Source organism: Empidonax traillii, unplaced genomic scaffold (assembly GCF_003031625.1).
Source record: "Empidonax traillii isolate 1590-97213 ecotype Southwest subspecies unplaced genomic scaffold, ASM303162v1 scaffold659:size354235, whole genome shotgun sequence".
Lineage (NCBI taxonomy): Eukaryota > Metazoa > Chordata > Aves > Passeriformes > Tyrannidae > Empidonax > Empidonax traillii.
The window spans coordinates 128,226-151,395 of NW_020955852.1; the positions used below are offsets into that span (position 1 = coordinate 128,226).

At 37.2% G+C, this 23,170-nt stretch overlaps 1 protein-coding gene across 3 annotated transcripts in view; it reads left to right on the top strand.

Annotated features, from left to right (window-relative positions):
• NFX1 (nuclear transcription factor, X-box binding 1) overlaps nt 1–23,170 on the top strand; it is a 66,079-nt gene that overhangs the window by 3,207 nt on the left and 39,702 nt on the right. For all 3 annotated transcript variants that reach the window (XR_003572968.1, XM_027899348.1, XM_027899349.1), the window contains exons 2-11: nt 789–1,838; nt 4,185–4,346; nt 9,513–9,590; nt 11,089–11,194; nt 18,373–18,444; nt 18,597–18,736; nt 19,651–19,750; nt 19,894–20,111; nt 20,431–20,528; nt 21,902–21,932. Coding sequence is in view for 2 of the 3 variants with exons in the window: in XM_027899348.1 (XP_027755149.1) it covers nt 789–1,838; nt 4,185–4,346; nt 9,513–9,590; nt 11,089–11,194; nt 18,373–18,444; nt 18,597–18,736; nt 19,651–19,750; nt 19,894–20,111; nt 20,431–20,528; nt 21,902–21,932 (2,055 nt within the window). In the remaining variant the exon portion in view is untranslated. The remainder of the gene's footprint in view (nt 1–788; nt 1,839–4,184; nt 4,347–9,512; nt 9,591–11,088; nt 11,195–18,372; nt 18,445–18,596; nt 18,737–19,650; nt 19,751–19,893; nt 20,112–20,430; nt 20,529–21,901; nt 21,933–23,170) is intronic.

The following is a 23,170-nucleotide window of genomic DNA, read 5'->3' on the forward strand; positions in this document are numbered from 1 at the left end:
ATCACTACTACCCCAATGAGATTTTAGAAACCTCTTCTCTTTTTTACATTCCTGTGTAAGACTTAACCAATATGCCACTGCCTGTTAAATTGTCCCTGCTGTTCACCTGGTTTCTGTTGCAGGCAGGCACTGCTGGCACAGTGTTACAGGAAATTGAGCAACATGGGATTTCCTATGTGTACCTCTTTCTTTTATTCAGAGACACAGAAATTACAGAAGAACTCTGAAGTAGAAGCATGGTTCATACTGATGGCCTCAGGAAGATAATTTTGCAAAGCTACCCTGGATAGTGCCTTTACTGTTTAATAGGTCTGTGTGTAGAACAGTATAATCTGAGTTCATGCAAACATTTACTATTGCTACTTTTAATTTATATTCAAAGTTTTGTATAATACTAAAATTTCAGATGTAGACAATTGTATTTAAAGGACACCTTTTTCTTCAGGCTTGTGTATGTATGTAAACATGCTAGGAAAAAGTTCAGATATTAAACACTGGTTATCACACTTGCATGTCTTGTATTGCTTGAAACGTTTTTCTTTATCTTTTATTTTTATAATCTTAACTCTGGGTCATCACAGTCCTTCTGTAAAGATAACAAGAGGAGGCTTCTACAAAGCACTGTGTGATCCACTTCTAGTTTCTGGAAACTTGTTTGCAGTTGTTCTGTGAAATGTGGAATTGACTGAACTTCTGGACCTTTGCATGTGTGGTAATTTTGCTGAAAAGAAGTATTTACTATTTCATAGTTTTATATATTTTATTTGCTTTTATTTTGTAATTTTTAGGTACATTGAATTTCAATCCTGATGGTGCTGATTCCATTCCTGGAGAAAGACAACCTACAGATATAAACTGGGTAAATAAAGATAGGAAAGACTCTAACAGTAATCAGAATAGAAGTAATTTATCATTTCCTAGTCTGTCTTCTGAAAGAGGTACAGACTATGAAAGCTCCTCCACAAAGCATCATGGCTTTTGTAATCCAGAAAGTCAATATGGGAATTCTGAAGACTTCCACCAGTGTTTTAATACCAGTAAAAGTTTGAAGAATCGCAACTTGCCAAGCCAGAGATTGCACAGATCCAGAAATGATAGCACATGTACTAGAAATAAGATAAGGCAAAGTGCTGCTGAGGCTGCTGCAGGTCCTGGTATTTCAGATGTTGCTATAGTACCTAGTAGAAGAGCACCTCCTAGAGGATACAATGATTTTCTCTCCTCAGAAAGTGACAGGGAGGTACCTAATGCAGATAGCAGAGGAGCAAAGCCAAAGAAAACACATCTGATGCATGCGTCTGGAAGAGGTTTCAGGGAGAAGGGAAAGCAAGGACATGACCGTGAAAAGAGAGTGAGCTCTAAACAGAAAGTAGAGCTGTTTGAAAATGTTCCATCTTTGGATTTAACACAATCTGACTCTTCAGAATCGTCTGTTGGAAAGGCATTTTGTGATGCACCTGTTGGTAGTGGGGATGAGCAGAAAGGCTACAATTATGTAAACAAAAGATATCCCCGGAAGCCTGTGTGGAATAAACCCTCTGTAGAAAAAGATTGTCAGAAAAGACATGATTCTCACCGTAGTAAAAACACAAAAGTAGGTAAGAAGTCTTCTATTGCATATACTCCAAAAGATAAAAATGAGAGGAAGAAAGAACTCCCTGTCCACAAAAATGATGAAAACTTGACCAAGGAAGCCAGGCATCAATTGTCTGAGTCTCTCAGACTCAATGGAAGAAAGTTCCTGCTAAAGGGGGATCAGGCACCTGCACTTCATTTTAGCTGGACCCAGTACTGGAAAAAGCAAAGTGATGTACCAAAAAACAAAGAAACTCATACAGGTAAGCATTCCAGACTGCCCTGTACTCCTGCATTAAAGATACAATCATGAATAATTTAAACTCTTCAACTACTACCTTGAGTAGCTGAAGAAGCTTATTATTTCACATTAGATCGATATTCGTTTCAAAAGATAGAATTAAATGTAGATGCTTGGTTTCTGAGTGAGGACATATTCTATAAGTTTACTAGGGAAGGACAGACTTTGTTTACAGTTTTTTTCTGTTTCACTATCAAACTGCAAATGATGACCTGGTCAGAGACCACGTTAAAATGTGTGTGTTGTGGAAGTAAAATTCTGATCATTCTGAAGAATGGGACTGGAGAAGGACTGATGTCTGCAGAATGAATTTTTTCATGTTATGTAGAAATAGGAAAATGCCAAGACAGAGAAACTGTATTCTGCTCCTAACTGAATGTTGTGCTTTTTTCCTGCAGTGGTAGTATTGAAAGGTAATTAGAAATAGAGGCGATCTCTGGATACTATTTTTGGAAGTTTGATAACAGAAACGTAGTGTTCACAGTGTAAAGCAGACTCACAGGTTTTGAATGTTGGAGCGAATTTTCTGCCGACTCATACTACTAGTGACTGAAAACATTAAGTGGAAATCAGCTGAATCTCTTCAGTGCTAAAGTGTTTTTGTTTCAGCAGAAACCTAGGTAGCTTTTTCTTTCAATTTTATATAAGCTTAAGTGGCAAGAGGCTTAAGTGTTCAGAGGCAATAAGGAGAAACACCAAGATTTATATTAATTTTTTTTAGCAAAGTATCTCAGCCTTATCTTCTGCAGCCCAGAATGATAGAGATGGATAGAGTTATCTCAACTGTGGTATCAAATCTATTGAAAATTTTGTTTCTCAGCATCCCTTCTATTTCAGACCTGAGAAAAGTAGTAGCATAACTAGGAAGCATAGCTCTAGTTGAAAAATTTGTTCCATTACGAGAAGCTCAAGGATCAAGATCTTCCTTGTTCCTTTGTAACCTAAATGCAATAACTTTTGTGCTCCTGGTTTCTTTAAAAAATCTGCCAGCATTATTATTAAGTGAAAATCATCATGTGCAAAAAGCAGGAAAAGTAGTAATCTCTTACAGGCAACTTAAGGAACTTTTCCCTCCAAAATGTCAGTCTTTGTTTGCATGCTTTATTTGGGAGCTACTTTGGAAACAGTGTCTGCCACTATTTGCACAGGACTGAGTTTGTGCTTTTTAAACCATTTTAAAGCCATGTACAGGTATAGGTTCTGAGTATTGTATAGCTCTATGCTTCTGGAGAAAAGTAAGTTTCAGTTGAGGATGCTTCTTCTATGGCAGATAATAATTATGGGTCAACAGAAGGAGAAATGACTGTTAATTTTAAATCTTGTGCTTGATGCAGGAGGGCTAGAAAAGAAACTTGAAAATCCTATTAAGGAGAGCAAACAGTGTTAACACTGGCAAGTTTCCAGGCAGCCATGGGCTTGCTTGCAGTCACGTGTGGTACAAGCACATTTTGAGTTTATAGTAATTTTTTTCTGTTATTTTAATCTTTTTTCCTTCAGTATGAATTTGAACTTTCCTTGTATTGTCACAATCTAAAAATAGTACGTTTTTACTTTACACTTGTAATTAAGATATTTTAAAATTCTGTGGACATTTTTAAGGTGGACTTGGTAGCCTTACCTTGATGGGAGAATTAAGCTGACAGAAATGAAGCAATGTCGTGTTCTTGTTATGGTTGCACATCTAACTATTCAGGTGGTTTTGACTTTCATGTGGAGTTCTTTATTTTCAAAGTACCTTCTTGCATTCTTTCATATGCTTCAAAAGACCTGTACTTCTACTGTTGTTTCCCAGTAATTCCACTCCTAAAACAGCCAGTTTAAAAAGGACTTTTTCACATAATTCAGGCACTCCATCATTAATATTTGTTGTGTGGTCCCCCAGGAATACTCAAGGATAGGAATTAAGTTTAATTTTGGCTGAAATTTCTGTAGCCAAGAACTTTCGTCTTTTTGGTTTAAACTTTATGTGAAGATAAAGTTCCCATACAAAGTGATGAGTAAAATCTCAAACTTCTGCCACTCTTAAGACTATTAACTAATTTTTAAGATCAGAAGATTGCTATTCATCAACAGGAATTTTTGTTGCCACTTTTATGGGAAGCTCATTCTCTTTCTTCCTGCTCTGAAACTAAAGAAATGTATACAAAGTATCAAACTGAAAACTTCCAGGAGCAAATCAATATCTCATTTATAGCCGCACAGGTAAAATAAGTTTTGTTATGATTTAAAAGAAATCTTGGAATTTCATTTGAATTTTGTTTCTCAGCTAGCTGATGTTTTATGCACAAATAATATATTTAATTTGCAGGGTCGTTGATTGAACAACTGACCACAGAAAAGTATGAGTGCATGGTATGCTGTGAGGTGGTCCGAATAGTAGCCCCAGTGTGGAGCTGTCAGAATTGTTATCATGTATTCCACCTTAACTGCATTAAGAAGTGGGCACGATCACCAGCTTCACAAGCGGAAGGTTGGTATTTTCTCAAATTTATATTAAATTTACCTATTATATATATAATATATATATACCCACAATATATATTGTATGTATAAATAATTTTCCTCTCAAATAAATCTAGTAGCCATGTTCATGTGTTTCTTGTGTTGGAAAACTACTTAGAGATATTGTTTAAAGTAACCAGTATTGTGACTCGCCTGTGAGGCAGGGCAATCAGGTTTGTTGTTAAAGGGATCTGTTGGGGTGGATTAAAGAGAAATGATGCTAAATAACTGATAAAACAATGAATTTTATTAGAACTGCTGCTTTGAAACATAACTGGAAAAAAACATAACAAATTTGAAAAGGGGTATATAGTGATTCTGAAGTGTATGATCACCTTAAGAGAGGAAAATTGGAAAGAGAAATAGAGAGAGATAGGAAAAGAGAGAGGTTGATCACCATCTGTGGCTCCAGTGATGTGTGAGTGATGATGGTCGTAAAACACAGTCTTGGTCCATCAGAGGAGGGGGCCTGCAAATGCATCCAAAATTGGGGATTTTATAATCCTGTTTCTTCTAGTAAGTGCCCCAATAGCTCATTCAGGAGGGGTTCTGGGCATGCACAGAAGATCTGTGGGCATCTTTCTGAAAAATTCTGGAAGTCTGGCGGCATCAAGCAGAGAGGTTGAGTGTGTGTGTGTCTACATGTGCCTGGCAAAGTTTCTGAGAAAAGGTTCTGAGTAAACTTTTCACAATTTTGCAGCTGTGCAGTGGTGGCTGACAGTGCAGGAGAGAAACCAGCATAAAAATTTTGAGGTCCACAGCAGGCCATCAGATTGGCACCAATGGGTCCAGCTGGAGAGGAGAGTGAACTATTCTAGATCATTGTATGTTGTGGGTAGGAGTGGGGACTTCAGACAAAATTTATTAGAGAAGCCTTCCTCTTGAGTCATGAGGTACAGAAAGGACTCCCTTGCTTTCTAAAGTCCTTCTTAGAGAGGCACCTAGATGCAGCTGGATCCAGTCTTATTAGCATCAGACTTTGTCAATGGTTTTAAGTGCAACTTTGTCCTGCAGGGTTAAAGATGGCAAACTGGATATATTTATATAAAATGTATTTTTTATTATGACAAATGGTTAGACAAAGGACCTTAATCAGAGTTGTGTACTACAGTGCATAAAAGCTAAAATGCATAGTAAAATATAGTATAGTGCACTATATCAAAGCAATTAATATTAAAGCTAGCAAAAAAACCCGGAAACAATTTGATGTAGCTCACCTATACCAGTTGTCCTGGGCAAAAATCTCTTTCACTCAATCTCCAGGACTATACTTGAGAGGTATCCCAACTTCAAGGGAGAAAACTCCACACAAATTCCAAGAAGACTTTGCTAGAAGAAATCTACCATATGAACATGGAACTGGACTTTACATTATAAAATGATTGACTACCAGTCATGTCTCCAGGTCAGCTTAGTGGCTTATCTGCCAAATTTTTGCCTCACTATTAAGATGTTAGTTTGGGGTTGATGTGTCCAACTGGTTTTAGCATAATTCAACATTAGAACCAGCATATGAGCCCCCTCTCAGCCCACCACTGATAGCCTCACAAATTGTTAGAGTTACTTGATCACATTCCTGGGCAGAGCATCCTGCTACACAGTGTCAATGAGGTAAAAGTTGCATGGGGGTTGACATACTGGGATGGGAAGAAATGTGAGGAACTTTTTTTAGTTGTAGATGTCTAGATTCTAGAAACTCGTTCTAGAACAAGGTTACCGTAACAGTCTTCTTGCACTCTACAATGTTGTCTCCTCATAGGGCCTCTTTTGTACTGAAGATGTCTTTCCTCTGAGACTTCTTTGCCTTCTATTGTCTCGACAGTCATCTGAAAAACGGCATCTGGTTTGGCCAAGTTAAAGAGTCTCCTGATTATCTGTGGGGAGTCACAGGGCATTGCTCTCTTCTTGATCTGCTAACATTAGACTTGTGATTTGTGTTAAGGGAACTTCACAGTTTGAGCATTTACAAGACTCTCTGGCAGTCACACTCTCAAAACCAGACACTTTAACTGCTGGGACCAAAGCCCCTTCACAGTGGGCGGCTGCAGTGAACCAACAGGTGCCCATCTTGACTCCCTCTACCCCCCTCTCACACAGTAAGACCAGGTTTCCCATAGCAGAGTCTCAGATGTCTAGTTAACTAAGCAATTTATTCACAGTGCAGTACTACAGTAATACAGAAACAGCTCAACCCAGTGCCTCCCTGGAGGGATCCCAAACAAAAGACTCCTGGACTTTTATCCCCTCAGAGTCCAAGAGTGCACAAGGCTTACTCTTCCTCCTGAATTCTCCACTCCTACTATCTTTCCCAGTGCCCATCCACCTGGCTCAGGCCACTGGTCTCTGTGCCCTTTGTTATCTAAAAGGTTGGCCGTTCACAGCTCCTGTTGTGTCTCAGTGTCTCTTCACCTGGCTGGTGTCACCCATCTTCGTGCCCTTTGTTGGCAGTTCGTAGCCTCTTGTCTTGGACTCTCACCCACATTTCAATCTGCATCTGAACCAGATGTATTCCTCAACAGGTTGACATCCAACATTTAGTATTTCTACAGTGTAAATTGTCAGCAGCACTCAGCATCACTTTGCCTTCATGTGGAAAGATTCTTTCCTATGAGGAAACAAGCATCTCATTAACATTTTGAATTATATCTTGAAAGAATGTGACCTTCATATATCACATGGGGTAAGGTCAGATATTGCTTTAGATAAGGTCAGTCTGACAAAAATATCTGCACTGCACACAAGAACTTTATGTTTATAGAGGGGAAATTGTTGTCACTTGCCCCCTTCCTTTTTCAACTTCTTTAAAAAACTGATGCTTCAGTGGTGCACTTACACTGATGGAACAAAAGTTTAAGTCATTTTGTCCCTTCTTTGCAGAGAAGGTAATTTAATTTAACTGATATTTCCATTTTGTCTGGAAGGATTGGAGATATTTGAGTTATTACAACTGTATCTCTATTCTGTGCTGGCCTCTAACATGACTTCTGAATTAATAATAAATAAATAAGTAATAAATTATAAGTAAGGAATCTTTTTATCCCAGAAAGAGGGAGAGGATAGCAAATACTAAACCAATCTCTAGTAAAACGGAATGAGGTGTGTTTATTTTGCTAAGACAACTGTCCTTTGCTGTCTTTGACTGGAATTCTGCCTACTTTGTAAGAGTCAAGAAAGTGGAATATTCTTTCTGTAAGGTCATCCTCCTTATCACTCTCTCCAGTAATCAGGATTTGTTAGGAGTCTTTATAGGACCACTCCTTACAAATGTGGATGTCAGGTGTCATTCTATACTACTGTAATTGCATCTGAATCCTGAAGAAAACTTTTATTCATTCTAATTTTGGAGGAAAGCAACCTTGTATATTCCTTGTGGGTGGACCCGCATGAATGTACTTAATGTCTTGGAGGAGCAAAGGATAATTAGTGATGAAGAAGAACCAAATATATCTTGAAAGGCTGTTTTGCTTGGTGAAAGGTTCCTATTTTATGGGGACCTTCATTATACTCTAGAGAAACTGTTGCTTGTAGAGGACTAGATGTCCTGTTCTGGGGCAGTTGTTGATAGGAGAGGCTGCCTCCTGGTCTCCTGAAGCTTTCAGGGTAGACTTACCTTCACAGCTTTTGAAAAACATAGTGTGGAATAACAATTAATGAAATTGTTGTTAATGGAGTTGTTAAGTACACCGTACAAAATAATCCCTTAGGGCTTAGTACGCTAGCTTTAGCAGGAGCCACATAAGGTGCTGACAGTTTTGTCAGCAGATACATATTTTGGTTGGTTTTTACACTTTGGTAGCTTTTAACACTACTCTCTGAGAGATGCTTCTTTTTGTAGCAATTAAAAGAAAAAAAATCTTGGTCAGGAAATGCAGATTGCTCTTGAGCATGAGTATTAGAATATATGTCTTGTGTCACTGTCCTACAGCTGCTCAACCCTTAATTGTCCAGATCTCTGCAGCAGTCTTGGTAGCCAGGATAATGAGTGGTAAGAACAGGCATGAAGTATATACATGCTTTAGATTTGCATTTTTAGAGTGTCCAGGCAGTCTATAATTTGGATCATTTTCGGTTTGTAAAAATGATTACCGTTGTGCATTGTGATGGTTAACGTAAGAAGTCTTCGACCCAATTTAAGAGAACCTAAGTGTGTGTGTGTGCATCGTTATAGTGCAATTGTCTCATCAGATGAAGTTTCCTGTGTGCAATCCCTTCTGCTTTTGTAACGTGAAAGTATCATGAATCTTGGCTAGATTTCTTAATTGTGAAGAACAGTTCTAAAATCACAGCTTTATTAATTTACCGGCATTGAATTTATTAGGTAAGAGAAACAAAAAGTGCTAATCAGTTTCTTTAATTTTTTTAATGTCTATATATAGATATAAAAACATATATCTCTCTTCTCTCTGCTCCCCTTTGTGTTCAGTAGCGCTCTTACATTCATAATACTCATAGCCAGATGTATACTGAATTTGGGAAATATCTTTATTAATGTCACTTTCCTTATGCTGAAGTTCTTCCTTTACTGCTAACCAGAACCCTTCTGTAACTCAGAAGCAAGAAAACCACTATTTAAAATACCAGCTTGAAGAATAATATCCTAGTCAATGTCTAGGTATTACCAACTTTAAATGAACTAAGTAGATTATTCTAGTTTATATAAAACTGATTTATTGTGGACATGAAGCAACACTAAGTTGGTCTTTTACTTAAACTTGCCACTTAAACTCATGAGAAGGTAAAGAAAAGGAAAATACTTTAGACTAGTGAACTACATTTTTCTCACCCGTTTCCCTCTCTTTAACACTTTGTTTCTCACATCTTTAGATGTGATGACTATCTGTCTTCTAGCGGTATGTCTTGTAGGAGGGCATATGATAATAGAAAAAATGGAATTTTAAAATTTGATTTTGCTTCTATAAAGAATCGAAGCCTGATCAAACATAGTAGCACTGCTGTATAGATGCTGATACTGTATAAAATGCCTTTTTATTAACCTGCTTTCTCAGCACTTCTGAGTAAATGGAAGAAAATTATTTGTTTGCACCTGTGGTAAGAAGCAAGGCAAAAGCACTTATTCTAGGTTTGCAGGTTAGCTCCTTCAAGGTTTTTTTATCTTTAATTTTTTTATCTACAGATGGCAATAGTGGTTGGAGATGTCCAGCTTGTCAGAATGCTTCTGTGCAAGTTCCTAAGACTTACACTTGTTTCTGTGGTGAGTTTCTTGCTTGCTTTTGTGAAGAAAAACAGTGTTGTCATTTTGATTTAGGTTTTTTTTTTTAATATGAATTTTAGTGTTGGTGCTTGCTTGCTTACATGTCTGAAATTTAACTGCAAAAAAAAGTTATTGCACTGGCAGGTGGGTGCACAGAGAACTGCACATATGGTGTCTGAAAAATAAAAAGAAAGAAATACTAAATCAGAAGTGATAAATATTTTCATATCATAATGTAAAAATAGTGATTTTTATGGAATGATGATAGATTTGGGCTAGTATTGTGAAAGTTTCCTTTGGTAGAAGGAATGAAATAATCTGCATGTGTTACGTCTTTTCTTTGGGTGAGATACACCAAACACAAAACCACCTAAATCTTTAAATTGATTTAGCAATTTTGTCATTTATGTTGTTCAGGAACACATACAGGTTAAATAGGAAAAAATATTCAGACTTTTCAGATCTTTATGTGTATATATGTTTAATAAAAAAGGTAATTAACATGAGTAAAGCATTCACCAGCCCACAAATATATGACAAAAAAGGAGAAATGAATTATGTAACTTAATTGCAGTCGTGTGGATAAGTTTTGTTTGGCATTTATATTTCTGAAATCTGTGTTGATTTCACATAGGTTTCCCTTCCTTAGATTAGAGTGATGGGAAAGTTTCACCTCACTTTCTACAAAATAGAATGTTCTGAAGTTGAGACCGGAACTTGGTGTCAGTAAACTTGCCCTAAAGAAACTGAAATAGGAAATAATTTTATCTATGTTTTTTTTTATCTAAATGTGTCAGTGAATTGGTTAGGAACAATGCGGTGCAGCTAAGACAGAGGTTTTAAATATCTTATGAGTATAGGGATAATAATTCTGTTAGAATGAATTGACCATGACTGAATGTTTTGACCAAATGAAAATGAGACTTTTTAAGACAGGTCATCTGTCTGCTAAATAGGGAAGAAATTCTGCCTGTGCTTAAAGACCATTTCATAGTTTTAGGAGATCTACAGTAAGGACTTTAAATTGTCTGCCATATTATTATCTGCAGAGCACAGTGTTGTAATGTAAGTGTTTAATCTTCTGTGGATAGTGTTACATTAATGATACATAATTTGGACATGAGTTTTAGTGCTAATCTTAAAAATAGAAGACTCAAAGCTAACATACTTCTTGTTTAAGACTTCCTGCTGCATTCATCAAACTTCATCAACCTTTAATATTTCGATTAATGTAGAACCTGCTCCTTTTTTTGGGAAGTGTCTTTTATAATTTGCCCACTCATTTAATTCCCTATTCCCCTATTTAATTCCTTGTTTCCCATCACCATACCAGCTAGATCTTATTTTCTGGGAATTTCTTGCCTTTTTTTTTTTTTTTTTCCTCCGAGGAAAACTACTGCCAGTATTGAAAATATAGCTTTTCCTTTTTGGTATGATATTTTTTTAAAAAATCAGTCTTCAAATCAATAAATATATTTTTGTCTTTGACATGGTTTAGGTAAGGTGCACAATCCTGAATGGAATAGAAATGAAATCCCACATAGCTGTGGGGAGCTTTGTGGAAAGAAGAGACAGTGTTTGGACTGTCCACATCTTTGTAACATGTAAGTAAAATGTTTATCATATGAACATTGAAATGATTTAGACAAAATTTCTGAAGACTTATTTGTGTATTTTTTGACTACAGGATATGCTTGAATATTTAGAACCTAAAGAGGTTTTTAGATCAGCTGAAGCCTGGAAGGAATGGAGGTTGTTTGTGTTTGTATGTCTAAAGTGAGTTCGTATGACAATGTGAACAGGAGGTCCACAACAGTTATAGCACCATATCTATCATACTTTAGGAACTGAACTAGCTGTCTGACTTGGTTTCAAGAACTTTCATTGAAGAAGAGAAATAACAGTGAATAGAAGTAATTTTAAACATGTGTCTAGTCGTCCTCTAGATATTTTAGGTGCTGCTTTTCATGTAATAGTATTTGTGTATCTTAATTTGAGATCAGTGCAACTTGGTTAAACTGAAGGACCTCTCACTTGTTTGCTTTGTTTTTTTTCCTTTCTTTGGCTTTTAAACTGTTGAGGATAAAAGGGCATTATATGTATTTATTTGTTGAGATACAAAATGGTTTAACCAGAATTCCTCCTGGAGATTTTAGTCAGTATATGTAACCCAACTTGGTTTTGCTAACATTTTTTAGTATAATTCAGTGAAGAGAGGCAAAGGAGAGCACCTCTGTTTTCGGTTTTGGATGTTTTCCTTTAGATTTTTTTAGCAGTGTGGTAGTTTTGTTAAGATTAACAGCGTAAGATGATCTTTTTCAATCTGTAAATATCCATGCTAGTTAAAAAAAAAAAAATTGTGTTGTTCCTAATGTATGCAGCCTAAATTTCCATGTATGGAAGTTGGTCCATAATGTCTGTTCATATTTCTGTTTTGAGAAATTTTTAATAGTTGGAAGCATTTTTTTCTACTCTTGGTACATAGTGAAAAAATTCAGTCATTCCAAGAAATAGGTGGTCATCTGGCACTTCTTCCAAGGGTTGCTAAAGCTCAGAAATTTAGTTGAACTTCACTATGAACTTTTATTTAATGTGTTCTGTTTCGAATACATTTCAACCTTTTATTAAGTGACAGAATACTTTTTTACCTTTTGATACTTCTTTCCCACACATGAAAATGTTGTATTAGATTTCTGTATTAGATTTCATTTGTATTTATGTCTTATGTATTTATGCACATATATTTGTATTATATTTCATTTCAGTGCTATAGCAGTTTTCTTAATTCATGTAATCATGCTAGATCCTCTTTGCTGTGGTTTGCAAGGTAAAACTGAAACACAGGTCATCTTTCACACTACACTTGATGTGGCTGATATCCTGAACAGAACACTGATTCTCTTGGAGGCCACCTGCAGGCCTCCATGTCAGGAGAGGAGTGTGTTCACGGAGATAAATTTTGTCCAGTAAGAAATAAACAGTTTTCTTAACTACTTTGAGAATGCCATGACTGCAGTTTACTGCCTGACAAACTTTCCTGTAGTGCTTGGAAGAACCAGACGTTCTTCTTTTCTGTCCTAGTCAACAGCAGAGGCTTAGTCTCTGGCATTGTCTTCTGGGAAGTCTTGAAGAGTGCTGGCAATATTGTACCATTGGGGGCACTATGAATTCCTAGTCCATAGCAGTCATATCAAAAAGCTGTGAAAATTGAGTCCCAATTTGTGACCAGTTGTATCATATTTTAAAATGTTTTCATTCAGCTCATGTTCCATGTGAGTAAAGCTATGCTGAGATCATCTGGTCCTGGAGGTAAGGAAATAGTAGAGGTGCAGATCAAGATAATGGGTAGTTTTGATACTGACTTGTGATAGTGACCTGGAGATGATTGCACTTTCAACATCAGTGTTACTGAGTTTTTGACATTCCACCGCATATGGGAATGTTAGGTAGAAACTTGGTTCCCTCTTGCTGTATCAAAGTGGTGGAGTGAAGAGATGTAGAGATTTATCATTTGAATTCAAATGATAAGTCTGGATTGCGATCTGTACCTGGGCGGAGTTTTTCCTCAAGAGAATGCTCAAGGATAGATGTTGCCATCAGGGCCAGGAGTGTATTTCATGATTCTTGCTTAAGTTTAGATGATCTCAGAACTTTTTCTTTCAAGCAGTAATTTATTTGGATTGTGGAGTTGCTGTGTGCCATTTTCCCCTGCTCCCACATGTTCCCATAAGGTAATAAGGTTTGAACCAGAACTGCCATTCTGCTCACCCTAAAAGCTGTTTTTGTTTTAGCTTTTCAGCACCACACCACCATGCCTGCCCCTGCCCCTTCTGGGTCTAATGTTTCATGTCAGCATCAAGACTTTTTACCTCACAGTCTGACGGTATGACAAATTCCTTTGGGAAGACTGTTCACGTGCCTCTTAAGTCTATGTGACTTTAGTTAATAGTAGGGATGAGTCCCTTTGTTATTGGCAGTACACTGAGTGTGGTGTGATATCTGAGTCTTGTGGTGCTGCTCTTGATGTTGCTCTTTCCATCTATTCTGGGAAACCCTTTGCAGTTGAAGTATGTGTCTCATTTAAGGTCCAGCAGCACCCATTGTCTTCTAGTTGAACAGATCTCTGTATCTGCAGAACTTTAGCCTCTGAAAGACCTCATCTGGATGAATTCTTGTTATGAACGCTTTTCATTGGTGAGACTTGAATCTGAGTCTTGAGGAACCTGCATTTGAGTCATAGGATACTTGCTTTATTTGTTATCTTTGTAGCTATTGCATCAACAGTCAGAGTATGTGAGATTTAGATGCTTATAGATCAGAATTATTTATGCAGTGTCTGTAACAAAATTTGAATTGCAGTATTGTCTGAGTTTTCAGAAACCACACATTATGTATCTATACTTGAGCTATCTGATATGATCAAACAAACATCTTCTCCTCATACATGACATCAGAGGAACATTGTTCTTATTGATTTGCATGATGATGCTTGTATTTGTTCCCTCTGCCATGCAGATGAAATGTGCAGAGTACAGGAGGTGTTGAAAGCAAGCCATTGTACCAGTTGGTGGTGTGTTGTAGTAAGTTGAGGACGGCCAAGAAATAAAAACTAGGCACCTCTATGGTGATGGCCGACATTCAGCTTTTATTGCTTCGTCTAGTACATTACTTCTTGTTCTCACACATCTGCACTCACACTCTGTCCAGAATCTTACATACCATTACTATTCTTAGCTCTTTTATCTATAATTTGTTACCAGCCTTCACATATAATTGGATGTTCACTTCTTATTTACATTCCTTTCTTACTGGTCAGGTCTGGCACCTTTTCAAATCCTTCGCAGTCCCTGCTTTTCCCCAGGGAAATTCGGCCCCAAAGTGTCTTAAGTCAAAACCCTTCACCCCTGCATCCTTGATCAGGGGCTCTGCGGCCTTGCCGCTCACCCCAGCAGTGGTGGTCTGAACTTCAGCTTCCCTCCTGTCTGCCTTCTTGTGTGCATTGTGTTATGCTGTATGTGAGGCTCTGTGAACAAATTTTCCCCTGTAGAATGAGCAGCTCTGAGAGTGATGTGGCTAGTCTCGTAATCTTTTGGTGGTGTCAGTTGGTTGTGCTCTTCTAAGTGCTGCTTAGGTGGTTACATAACTCTTAATGTAATACAAAGTAGCAAATCAAGTAGATCAAAGGGAAATAAATTACTGAAGAACCTGTTTCTCTTTAAAACTTAGTATCATTGGACTCTTGTGGCTGAGGAGAAAGAATTAGATTAACAGTCTCAGGAAAAAATTTGGATCCTTTAATACTTTGTAAAATGAATAGTTTTATCAAGAAAGCATTGGAAATAAGGGAGTTTCTCTCCCTGCCCCTTCCCAGGCCCCACTGTGTTCCCTGAGTAGGGAATGAGACCTTCAATTAAATCAGAAGGTGGCAAATTCAGAATGTATCATATGCATTCTGCTAGGCAGGGCATCTTCCTGCAAGAAATTGATGCAAATAACAAGATTAAAAAGAGAATTCATCGTGATATGGGTAATGAGAATGTCTAGAGCTCTTAGCATCACATAGATGCTTTTGGAAAGGATATTAAACCTCATATAGGTCAAGATATAGATTAGGATGACAGCCAGTTTCAGGCAAGAAATGTGGTGTTTGTTGTGTGGTCTAATTTGACATAGTTTTCAGTTTTGCACTGTTAGACCCTCATTTTTGAGGTCTTTGTCTCCAAGCACTGTCTAAAATGATGTCGTGAGGTGTACACATCCTGCATATTTTCAGTTGGAATCAAAGCCATGTTACCTTAGGTTTTGTGAACCTGCTGATTATGGCTTTGTGATGGTTTAGCCTCAGCTAGCAAACAAGCCCCCACACAGGTGCTCACTTTCTCCCTGATGTGGGATGGGAGAGAGAAATAGAAGGGTAAAAGTGGAAGAAGTTGTGAGTAGAGGTAAAGACAATTTAATAAGTAAAGCAAAGCTATGCATTCAAGCAGAGGAAAATAAGGAATTCATTTACCACTTCCCAAGGACAGGTGGGTGTTCAGCCATCTTCAGGAAAGCAGAGCTCTATCACATGTACCAGTGACTTGGGAAGACAAATGACACCCTTCTGAACATCTTCCCTTCCTTCTTTTGCCCCAGGCTTATATGCTCAGCATGGCACCGTATAGTGTGGAATATTCCCTTGGCCAGTTGAGGTTAGCTGTCTGTGTCTTCTCCTAGCTTCTTGTGCACCCCCAGCCTCCTCGGTGGGGTGGTGTGAGAGGCAGTAAAGCCTGTGATGCTGTGTAAGTACTGCTCAGCAATAATGAAAACATCTCTTCATTTACAACATCATTTTCAGTACAAATCCAAAACATAGCCCCGTACTAGCTACTGTGAAGAAAATTAACTTCATCCAAGCCAAAACCATCACAGGCTTTCAAATTACTTTGCATCTCCTTTGTGCTTGTAAGGAATTTCTGACATCGGTGTTCAAATTAAAGCAATTAGCCTAGAGAGATACAGCAATTCTTCAGCCAACTGCTGCCTGTAACCAACTGCATTTATATGTTGATCCCCTTTATACCATCAGAACAAATTATTTTCTGCTGAAGTGGTATGGTGGTTATTTGTTTACATTTTGGGTTTGAGGCCTTTGCTTTCCCTGCCACACCTTGCAAATGGATTTTTTTAATGACTGGCCAATTCACAACTGTATTCCTCAATCCGGGTATTCTTTTGTTTGTTTGGGAATTTTCTGGTTGGGTTTTTTGTTTGTTTGTTGTTTTTGTTGTTGGGGGGTTTTGTTTGTTTGTTTTTTACTGTAGATGTTATTGTGTTAATCTCCTTTCTATGGAGTAGAGTTTAATTGGATGATTGTGCTAAGTGTGGCACCAGCTAGCCCCATTTTGGGTGAAAATAAATGAAGGTAATTTACACTGGTTTAATGATAAATCTTTAGTATTTACTCATGTTTATTGAAATAGTAACCATTTATATAAACAGCAAACAGCTGACTTGGCAGAGCTGAGGAACAGGCAAGCAGCTGTTTGAAAGGGGAGCGCTTTGCAAACCTTTTTTTTAGTGTTTAGCTGTGGCATCCATAGCACTTCATAGAGTGAGTTCTCTTCACATTTTTAATTTAATACATTGAAATTCATTTTGCACTGTAAGGTTCTACATCAAAGAAACACCTAGCTTAACCTTCAATAAAATGTTCCTGATAATAAACTTCATGACAAACTTAAACTTCTTCCAAGACTCTAAAGTTCTCCCTGCCAACTGGAACATTGCAAGGCTTTAAGAGCATTTGAAAAAGGTCTTACAAAGGCAGTAAATGAAATTTTCTCTATATTAATTTAAATTTTTGTGTCTTCCTTCATAGATCTTTGGTGCTGTAATCTTTTTTAGTAAATTGTAACTCTGATTTGTAAATTCTCTTGAGTTGGGTTCATGTTTCCCACAGGTTTACTTCTAAACCAGCACACAGTTTTAATTAATTCAGTGGTGGTTTTGGTTTCTTTTTCTTCCTGTTTCCCTCTGTATTGTGTTTTGTCTGCTTCATCCAGTTTGCTTTTTCCCCCTTTCCTTGTACTCTTGTACTTTTTCAACTCTGCATTGTGTCATAAAACTGACCTATGAAAGGGGAAGGGTTGTGGTGTCTTTTGGTTTTTTTGGAGTTTGTTTTATGTGATGGGATTTTTTTTTATTGTTTTGAATTAGTTTATAGTGTAATTGCTTGGCTCTATTCTTAGGGCCAGCATAATCTGAGTGATAGATTAGGCCTTATTGTCAACTGAGAGGAGTGGTAAAAAGAGGAAGAGAATCCAGACCACTGTTGACAAGCTGGTGAAATGACTCAACTGTATAGCACATGACTATAGTAACTGGTATACTCATTAGTACTTTTGTAGTGACTGTACTTGGGGAATTTAATAATTATCTTGTAACTGGGTAGTCTGTGTTTATGGGGTTTTCTGAGTTTTTTATTTTTCTTTTGGCTCGGACATCTCGGCTCGGGTCAGTCCTGGCCAATAATAATTGCTCCATGTGAGAGCTGCTGTATTTGCAAAGGAAGGAAACTGGGAGCTAGCTAAGAAAGGGTGCAGACAAGATAGTTAAGTATAATTTCACAAACCTGGGCTTGTCTGTACCCAGCAAAGGTCTTGCATGCAAATAGGGAACACCTAGTGTTTCTTGAAGTAGAAGGTGAGATCTGATAATCATAAAGAACTGGCATTGATGACACTCAGAGGAAATTGCACTTGATAGTAAGAAAGAAAACTGAGGCAGACTTGCTGTGTCTGCCATGTTACTTTACAGGAAGAGGAGCAACACCTCTTACTGGTGGTAGTAGAAATGCTGGGTTCAAAGATAAAGCCACCAGCTCAAAAGAAGAAATTCACTGAGAAGTTTTTATCTCTAACCTATTTAAGATCAATGAAGAAAGAAATGTATTAATGGTTTGGACATGTGAAGATTGTTTTGGGTGTTATCAGTGATGAACACAGTTGAGTTGATATGTGTCTGAAGGTGAAATGTAAAATATGAAATGTGTTAGTAGCAGAAATGTGTTACTGTTGATTTGACAGCAGCAGGAATACTGGTTTTCCTTTAGCATTGGTGACATTTGAGACTGCAACTGTAATAATCTTTTTTGTGTGTTAATAATGCTTTCATACTCTTCAGGAGTGTAGGAGTCTTGTTTAATGTTCTGATAATGTACTGAGGGTTTGGTCATGGTGGATTGTTTCTCTGGGAGTGTAATAAAGCTAAAGTTAACTTTGCTTTTTTAACTTTTAAAAAGTCTTTGTCATCCGGGACCATGCCCTTCATGCCCAGCCTTTGTGACAAAATCATGTGAATGTGGACAAACAAGGTAAGAATGCTTCTACTAAACAAAAAAAAGTTTAGCTATTATAAAAATAAAAGAACAGTTTATTAAAATTTACTGAAAATGCATTTTCGTTTTTATCAAACACTCTGTAGATGTTAAGGTAGCTGACAGACTATGGTGTCATTTCTCTGCAGTCATTCAGTTCGCTGTGGGCAGTCAACAAAAATTCGTTGTTCTAATGTTTGTGGAAATACTTTGAACTGTGGTAAGCACAGCTGTACTCAAGTGTGCCATGCGGGAAAATGTTCACCTTGCCAGTTGACAGTGCAACAAGGTAAGTATTGAACTTGATTATGTATATCCATCCTATGCTATGAAAACAAGAGGGTAAAAAAACCCAAACCAACACAGTACCAAGAGGCAAGTACCAGTTTTTACTTAACAAAACCAAAATCTGTTGTTGGAATCCTGCCACGATGATTAGGCTGTTGGAGCATGTACCTTATTAGGACAGGCTGGTGATAGTGGACTTTGTTACTTGAGACAGCTGAACAGTGGCCTTTCAGTAATTAAGAAGACAGAAAGAAGCTATACATGTGTGAAGGATGAGAGACAATGAGTGTAAATTGAAAAGTTACAGCTAGCTGTAAGGAAAAATTCTCTTCTTGGAGGTTTTCAAGTCCCAACCGAGTAAAACACTGAGTAACATGGTCTGATCTCATTGCTAACTCGGCTTTAAGTAAGGGCTTGGACTAATGATATCTTCTTACCTGAATTGTCCTAAGGTCCTACTGAATCTTTTACTATAATTACAAGACTTAATTAAACAGTACGTGGAAGAAAAATAGAGGTATTTCAACAAGCTTCTAATGATTTCTGTTGAAATTTTCCAAACTTGGTTTTGAATGGAAATTGAAGTAAGTATGTATGCCAGTATACAAATACATTTTCGTAGAACAGTTTATATAGAAAATCGCAAGTTAGTTTTCTCAACTTTTAAGGTAATAATTAACTTCCCATGTAGACTACTTAATAAGTAATCTTTTTGTGCAGATAATACCTCCCCTTTAGTTTTTATCTCCTTATCAAAACAACTAATGCCAGAATTCCAACTTCTGCAGTACAGAAAACCTCTGTTGCTGAAATAAAACCTGACTGTAACAATTTTTCACTTTTTATATATGCTGGAGGTGTTTTATCACTGATATTCTCTTGTGTTGTTTTCTGTGAAATACCTCTTTCTTTTAGTGTGTTACTGTGGAAGCAACTTTAAAGAAGTATTGTGTGGGTCAAAGGAAGAATTCTCTGATGGATTTGGGAGTTTCTCATGTCAGAATATATGTGGCAAGTAAGGTCACTATAATTCAGGCTTTTGAAAAGAAAAAGGTCATCTTATTCACACTGAGTGATCATGATACTCCTAGATAATTCCCCTTTTAAGTTTTTGCTTGTTTTGTTTTTTGTTTCTTTGATTTTGTTTTTTTTAACCAGGAAATTAAATTGTGGGAGGCACAACTGTAAGCAAGTATGCCATCCTCAGCCTTGCCAGCTTTGTCCACGACTTCCACAAGTAGTGTATCGCTGTCCCTGTGGTCAGACTCCTCTCAGCAAGTTACTGGAACTAGGATGCGTCGAACGTAAAATATGCACAGATCCTATCCCGTCATGTGGAAAAACATGTGGCAAACCTCTTTCTTGTGGTAGCTATGGTAATTAGAAATTTTTGTATCAAGAGTATTCAAAGTATCTCATAGTTTAAAACAAAACAAAAAGTGGTCCTTAAGTGCTTTATTTCAATAAATAATTATTTGATTAGTGCTTTTGAGTTTTAACCAAACTGAATTTAAAAACCATTGCAGAGTCTGCAGTCTGGCTGTTTATTCATAATGATCCTTTAAAATCAGGAAATAAACCCCAGCTGCACATATAGCTTAGTATCTTTGACCAATTATGCTCCTGATAAATATGAAGTTCCAGGTCATAGATTTTATTTTTTTATTTTTAATATTTGTATTTTCATTTTGCTAGAGTTCATTCATACATGTGAAAGCCTTTGCCATGAAGGAGACTGTAGACCATGTTCTCACACATCAAATATTTATTGTAGGTGTGGCTTCAAAAAAAAGGTGAGTGTATAAAGCTTGACCATGGAAACAGGTAATCTTTGTTGGTTTTTAAAGCTGTGGAGAGAAAGGAGCTGAAGTAGTTGAGGAGAAGGAAGCTAAGAAGCATAAGAGGTGCTGTGCTCCTTAGTTGCAAGAACCTGTGTTATATACTGACTGATACATGCTAACTAGATTATACAGTGAAGTTGAATATAGGCTATTTACTCTGGAGGCAATTTTTGAAGTATTTTGGCAGAGTTTGCACACAGTTCTACTGATGTAAGTGGTCTGCAAAATCCTATATTATCCTGGAGTATTTATATAGCAGAAAGAATGGTAGTTTTACCAAGAATAAAGTAAACTGAGAGAAGACAGCCTAATTAAAACTTTATAGTAATATCTTATAAATTTCTTGTAGAAATTTTTGTAAAGAATTTGAAGTTTTTACTGATTCCTATAATTTGTACATTTATACAATGACTCTCCTATTCTCAGCTGTTGTTATATAATAATTAGTATATTTTTAAAGTATAATACTTTTTGTAGTCATAGCTTTGAAATTTTTGCTACAATGACAGGAGTTCTAATTACTTTTTTGAACCATTATATATCATCTGCAATATATCATTCTAAATATATAAGTCTAAAGGTACATACAGATGACTGAGAGTTTGCTAGAGGTTGGAACAGCTTCCTCCTGTGAGTTTGCTGAAGGTAGTAATGGGGTAGAAGGCTTCAGGTTGTATTTTGAGTCCCGAAATAAATAGTGAGGTTTTGGTTTTAGTTTATGCAGCTTCTCAGACACCAGAAAGATACTTCTTAAAAAGGTAAGAGTGAACTACAGTGATAATTTAAATCAGTCATGAAAAATGTGATACTCAGAAATGACAGCCAGAATATAAAATTGTGATGACTGAAGGTTCAAATGTCAACTATGTTATTTTCATCCATTACATTTTATTTTTATGTTGAGATCTTCAGGTATAACTTCTTAGAGCATAAGATTTGACTTTACTCTTTCTTTCTTTCTTTCTTTTTTTACTCATTGCATTTTTGGGACAGTTGGGCTGTCAGGTATTCTCTGGGAGATCTCTATTGGTTTCTGTCATACAAATTTTTGGTTTCTTAGGACAAACCTGATTTTGTCACTTCACAGCAAATTAAGTGGAGAATACAAAACTACAATTTTTATTTAACTGGTATTGACTCTTTATGGAAAAAATATTATGTTAAAATATTTGAGGATTTTTTCCTAGTCTTCTTTCACTTTTGCATACAGATGTGTTATACGCTTGAAAACTGAGTCTCTATCATGTGACCAAGAGTTTTCTAGATAAGTATGGTTCAGGTGTTTTCATCTATTCTAACCTAATGGCTCCCTGTTTGTTTCCTAGGAAGTCCCATGTGCTCTTCTCAGAAATAAAGGTACAAGGTTATCATACATATGTAATGTGTGTCGTGGGTTTACTTTGGGCCATTTTTTTCTACCCTCCCCACACAATTGCTAGAAGTTGAGAGAAGGTTTATGCAGACAAAAGAGATTTGATGTGGGGAGAATAATATTAGGATTTATTACCAGCAAGGTAAAAACTAAAGAACTATATGTACAGCAGTTCTAACTAGGCAAAAGTGCTATGTATTTACAGAAGTATCCCTCCCCCCTTGTATCAGTTTAGGAGGAGAAGCAGTCTTTTTTTCCATTTCCAGACCTTCAGGTCTTCTAAATAATTTTGCAGCACTTGGAAGTTCCTCTTCTGTTATCTCTAGGATGACCCCAGGGGGCTGGTCAGCAAACCCATGACAATGTGAAATTGTTTTAAAAATTATACACAGCTCACAGTACTTTGGAATTTGACTGACAAAGTTGGCAAAGAGCTGATCAGTACTCCTTCTTTTAACTGTACTACTGTGTCAAGTTGGTCATTGCTGCTGCTTGGTCACGGTGCTGGTCATGCTGCTATTTTGGGGAAGAGGTTTGAAATTAACATCTTTAATTTTTATCCGTCTTTTACATCAGGAAAGACTTTTTCACATTTGGTCTCAGACAAATCTGTCTAAACAACAGTTTTGTATGGCACTATATTCAATAGGTTGCCCCTTCCCATCATCCTGTATATCTTTGGGTCAACTTGCACAGCTCAGATTCAAAGTAATAGTTTTGCTCTGGTCTTGCCCAAGTTTCTGGGGAAGTACAAGCTTTGATTCTGCTTCACATGGTATGCTGCTGGTTTTTTCAGCTGGTCTTTGCATCTGAGCTTGGCAGATAGTTCCTGTTTGATGTTTCTTAGTATTCTGTATGTAGCATCTCAGAATTCCCCTCTGAAATCTTTACTTGATGGACCCCTGTCGTACTGAGGTACTTATTTACAAGATATAAGGACCTAATATGCACGTTTCCTAATTTGAGCTTTTGTCTATGTCTTTGCTCTTGTGGAATCCAGAGGTGATTGCTTTTGTTACTTGTGTATGGTAATAAGGATGCTCTTTGTTAGCACTAGTTTCATGAAGGGAGCCCCTGGTGGTCTAGAGGGTAAAGGCGCTGCACTGTCACTGCAGAGACCCGGGTTCGATTCCCGGTCGGGGCCCCTCCCCGGGCAGATGGAGCTCGTTAGCCCATAAGGCAATCCATCTACGTCCTGAGGACCTCGCTGCCACTGTCCAAG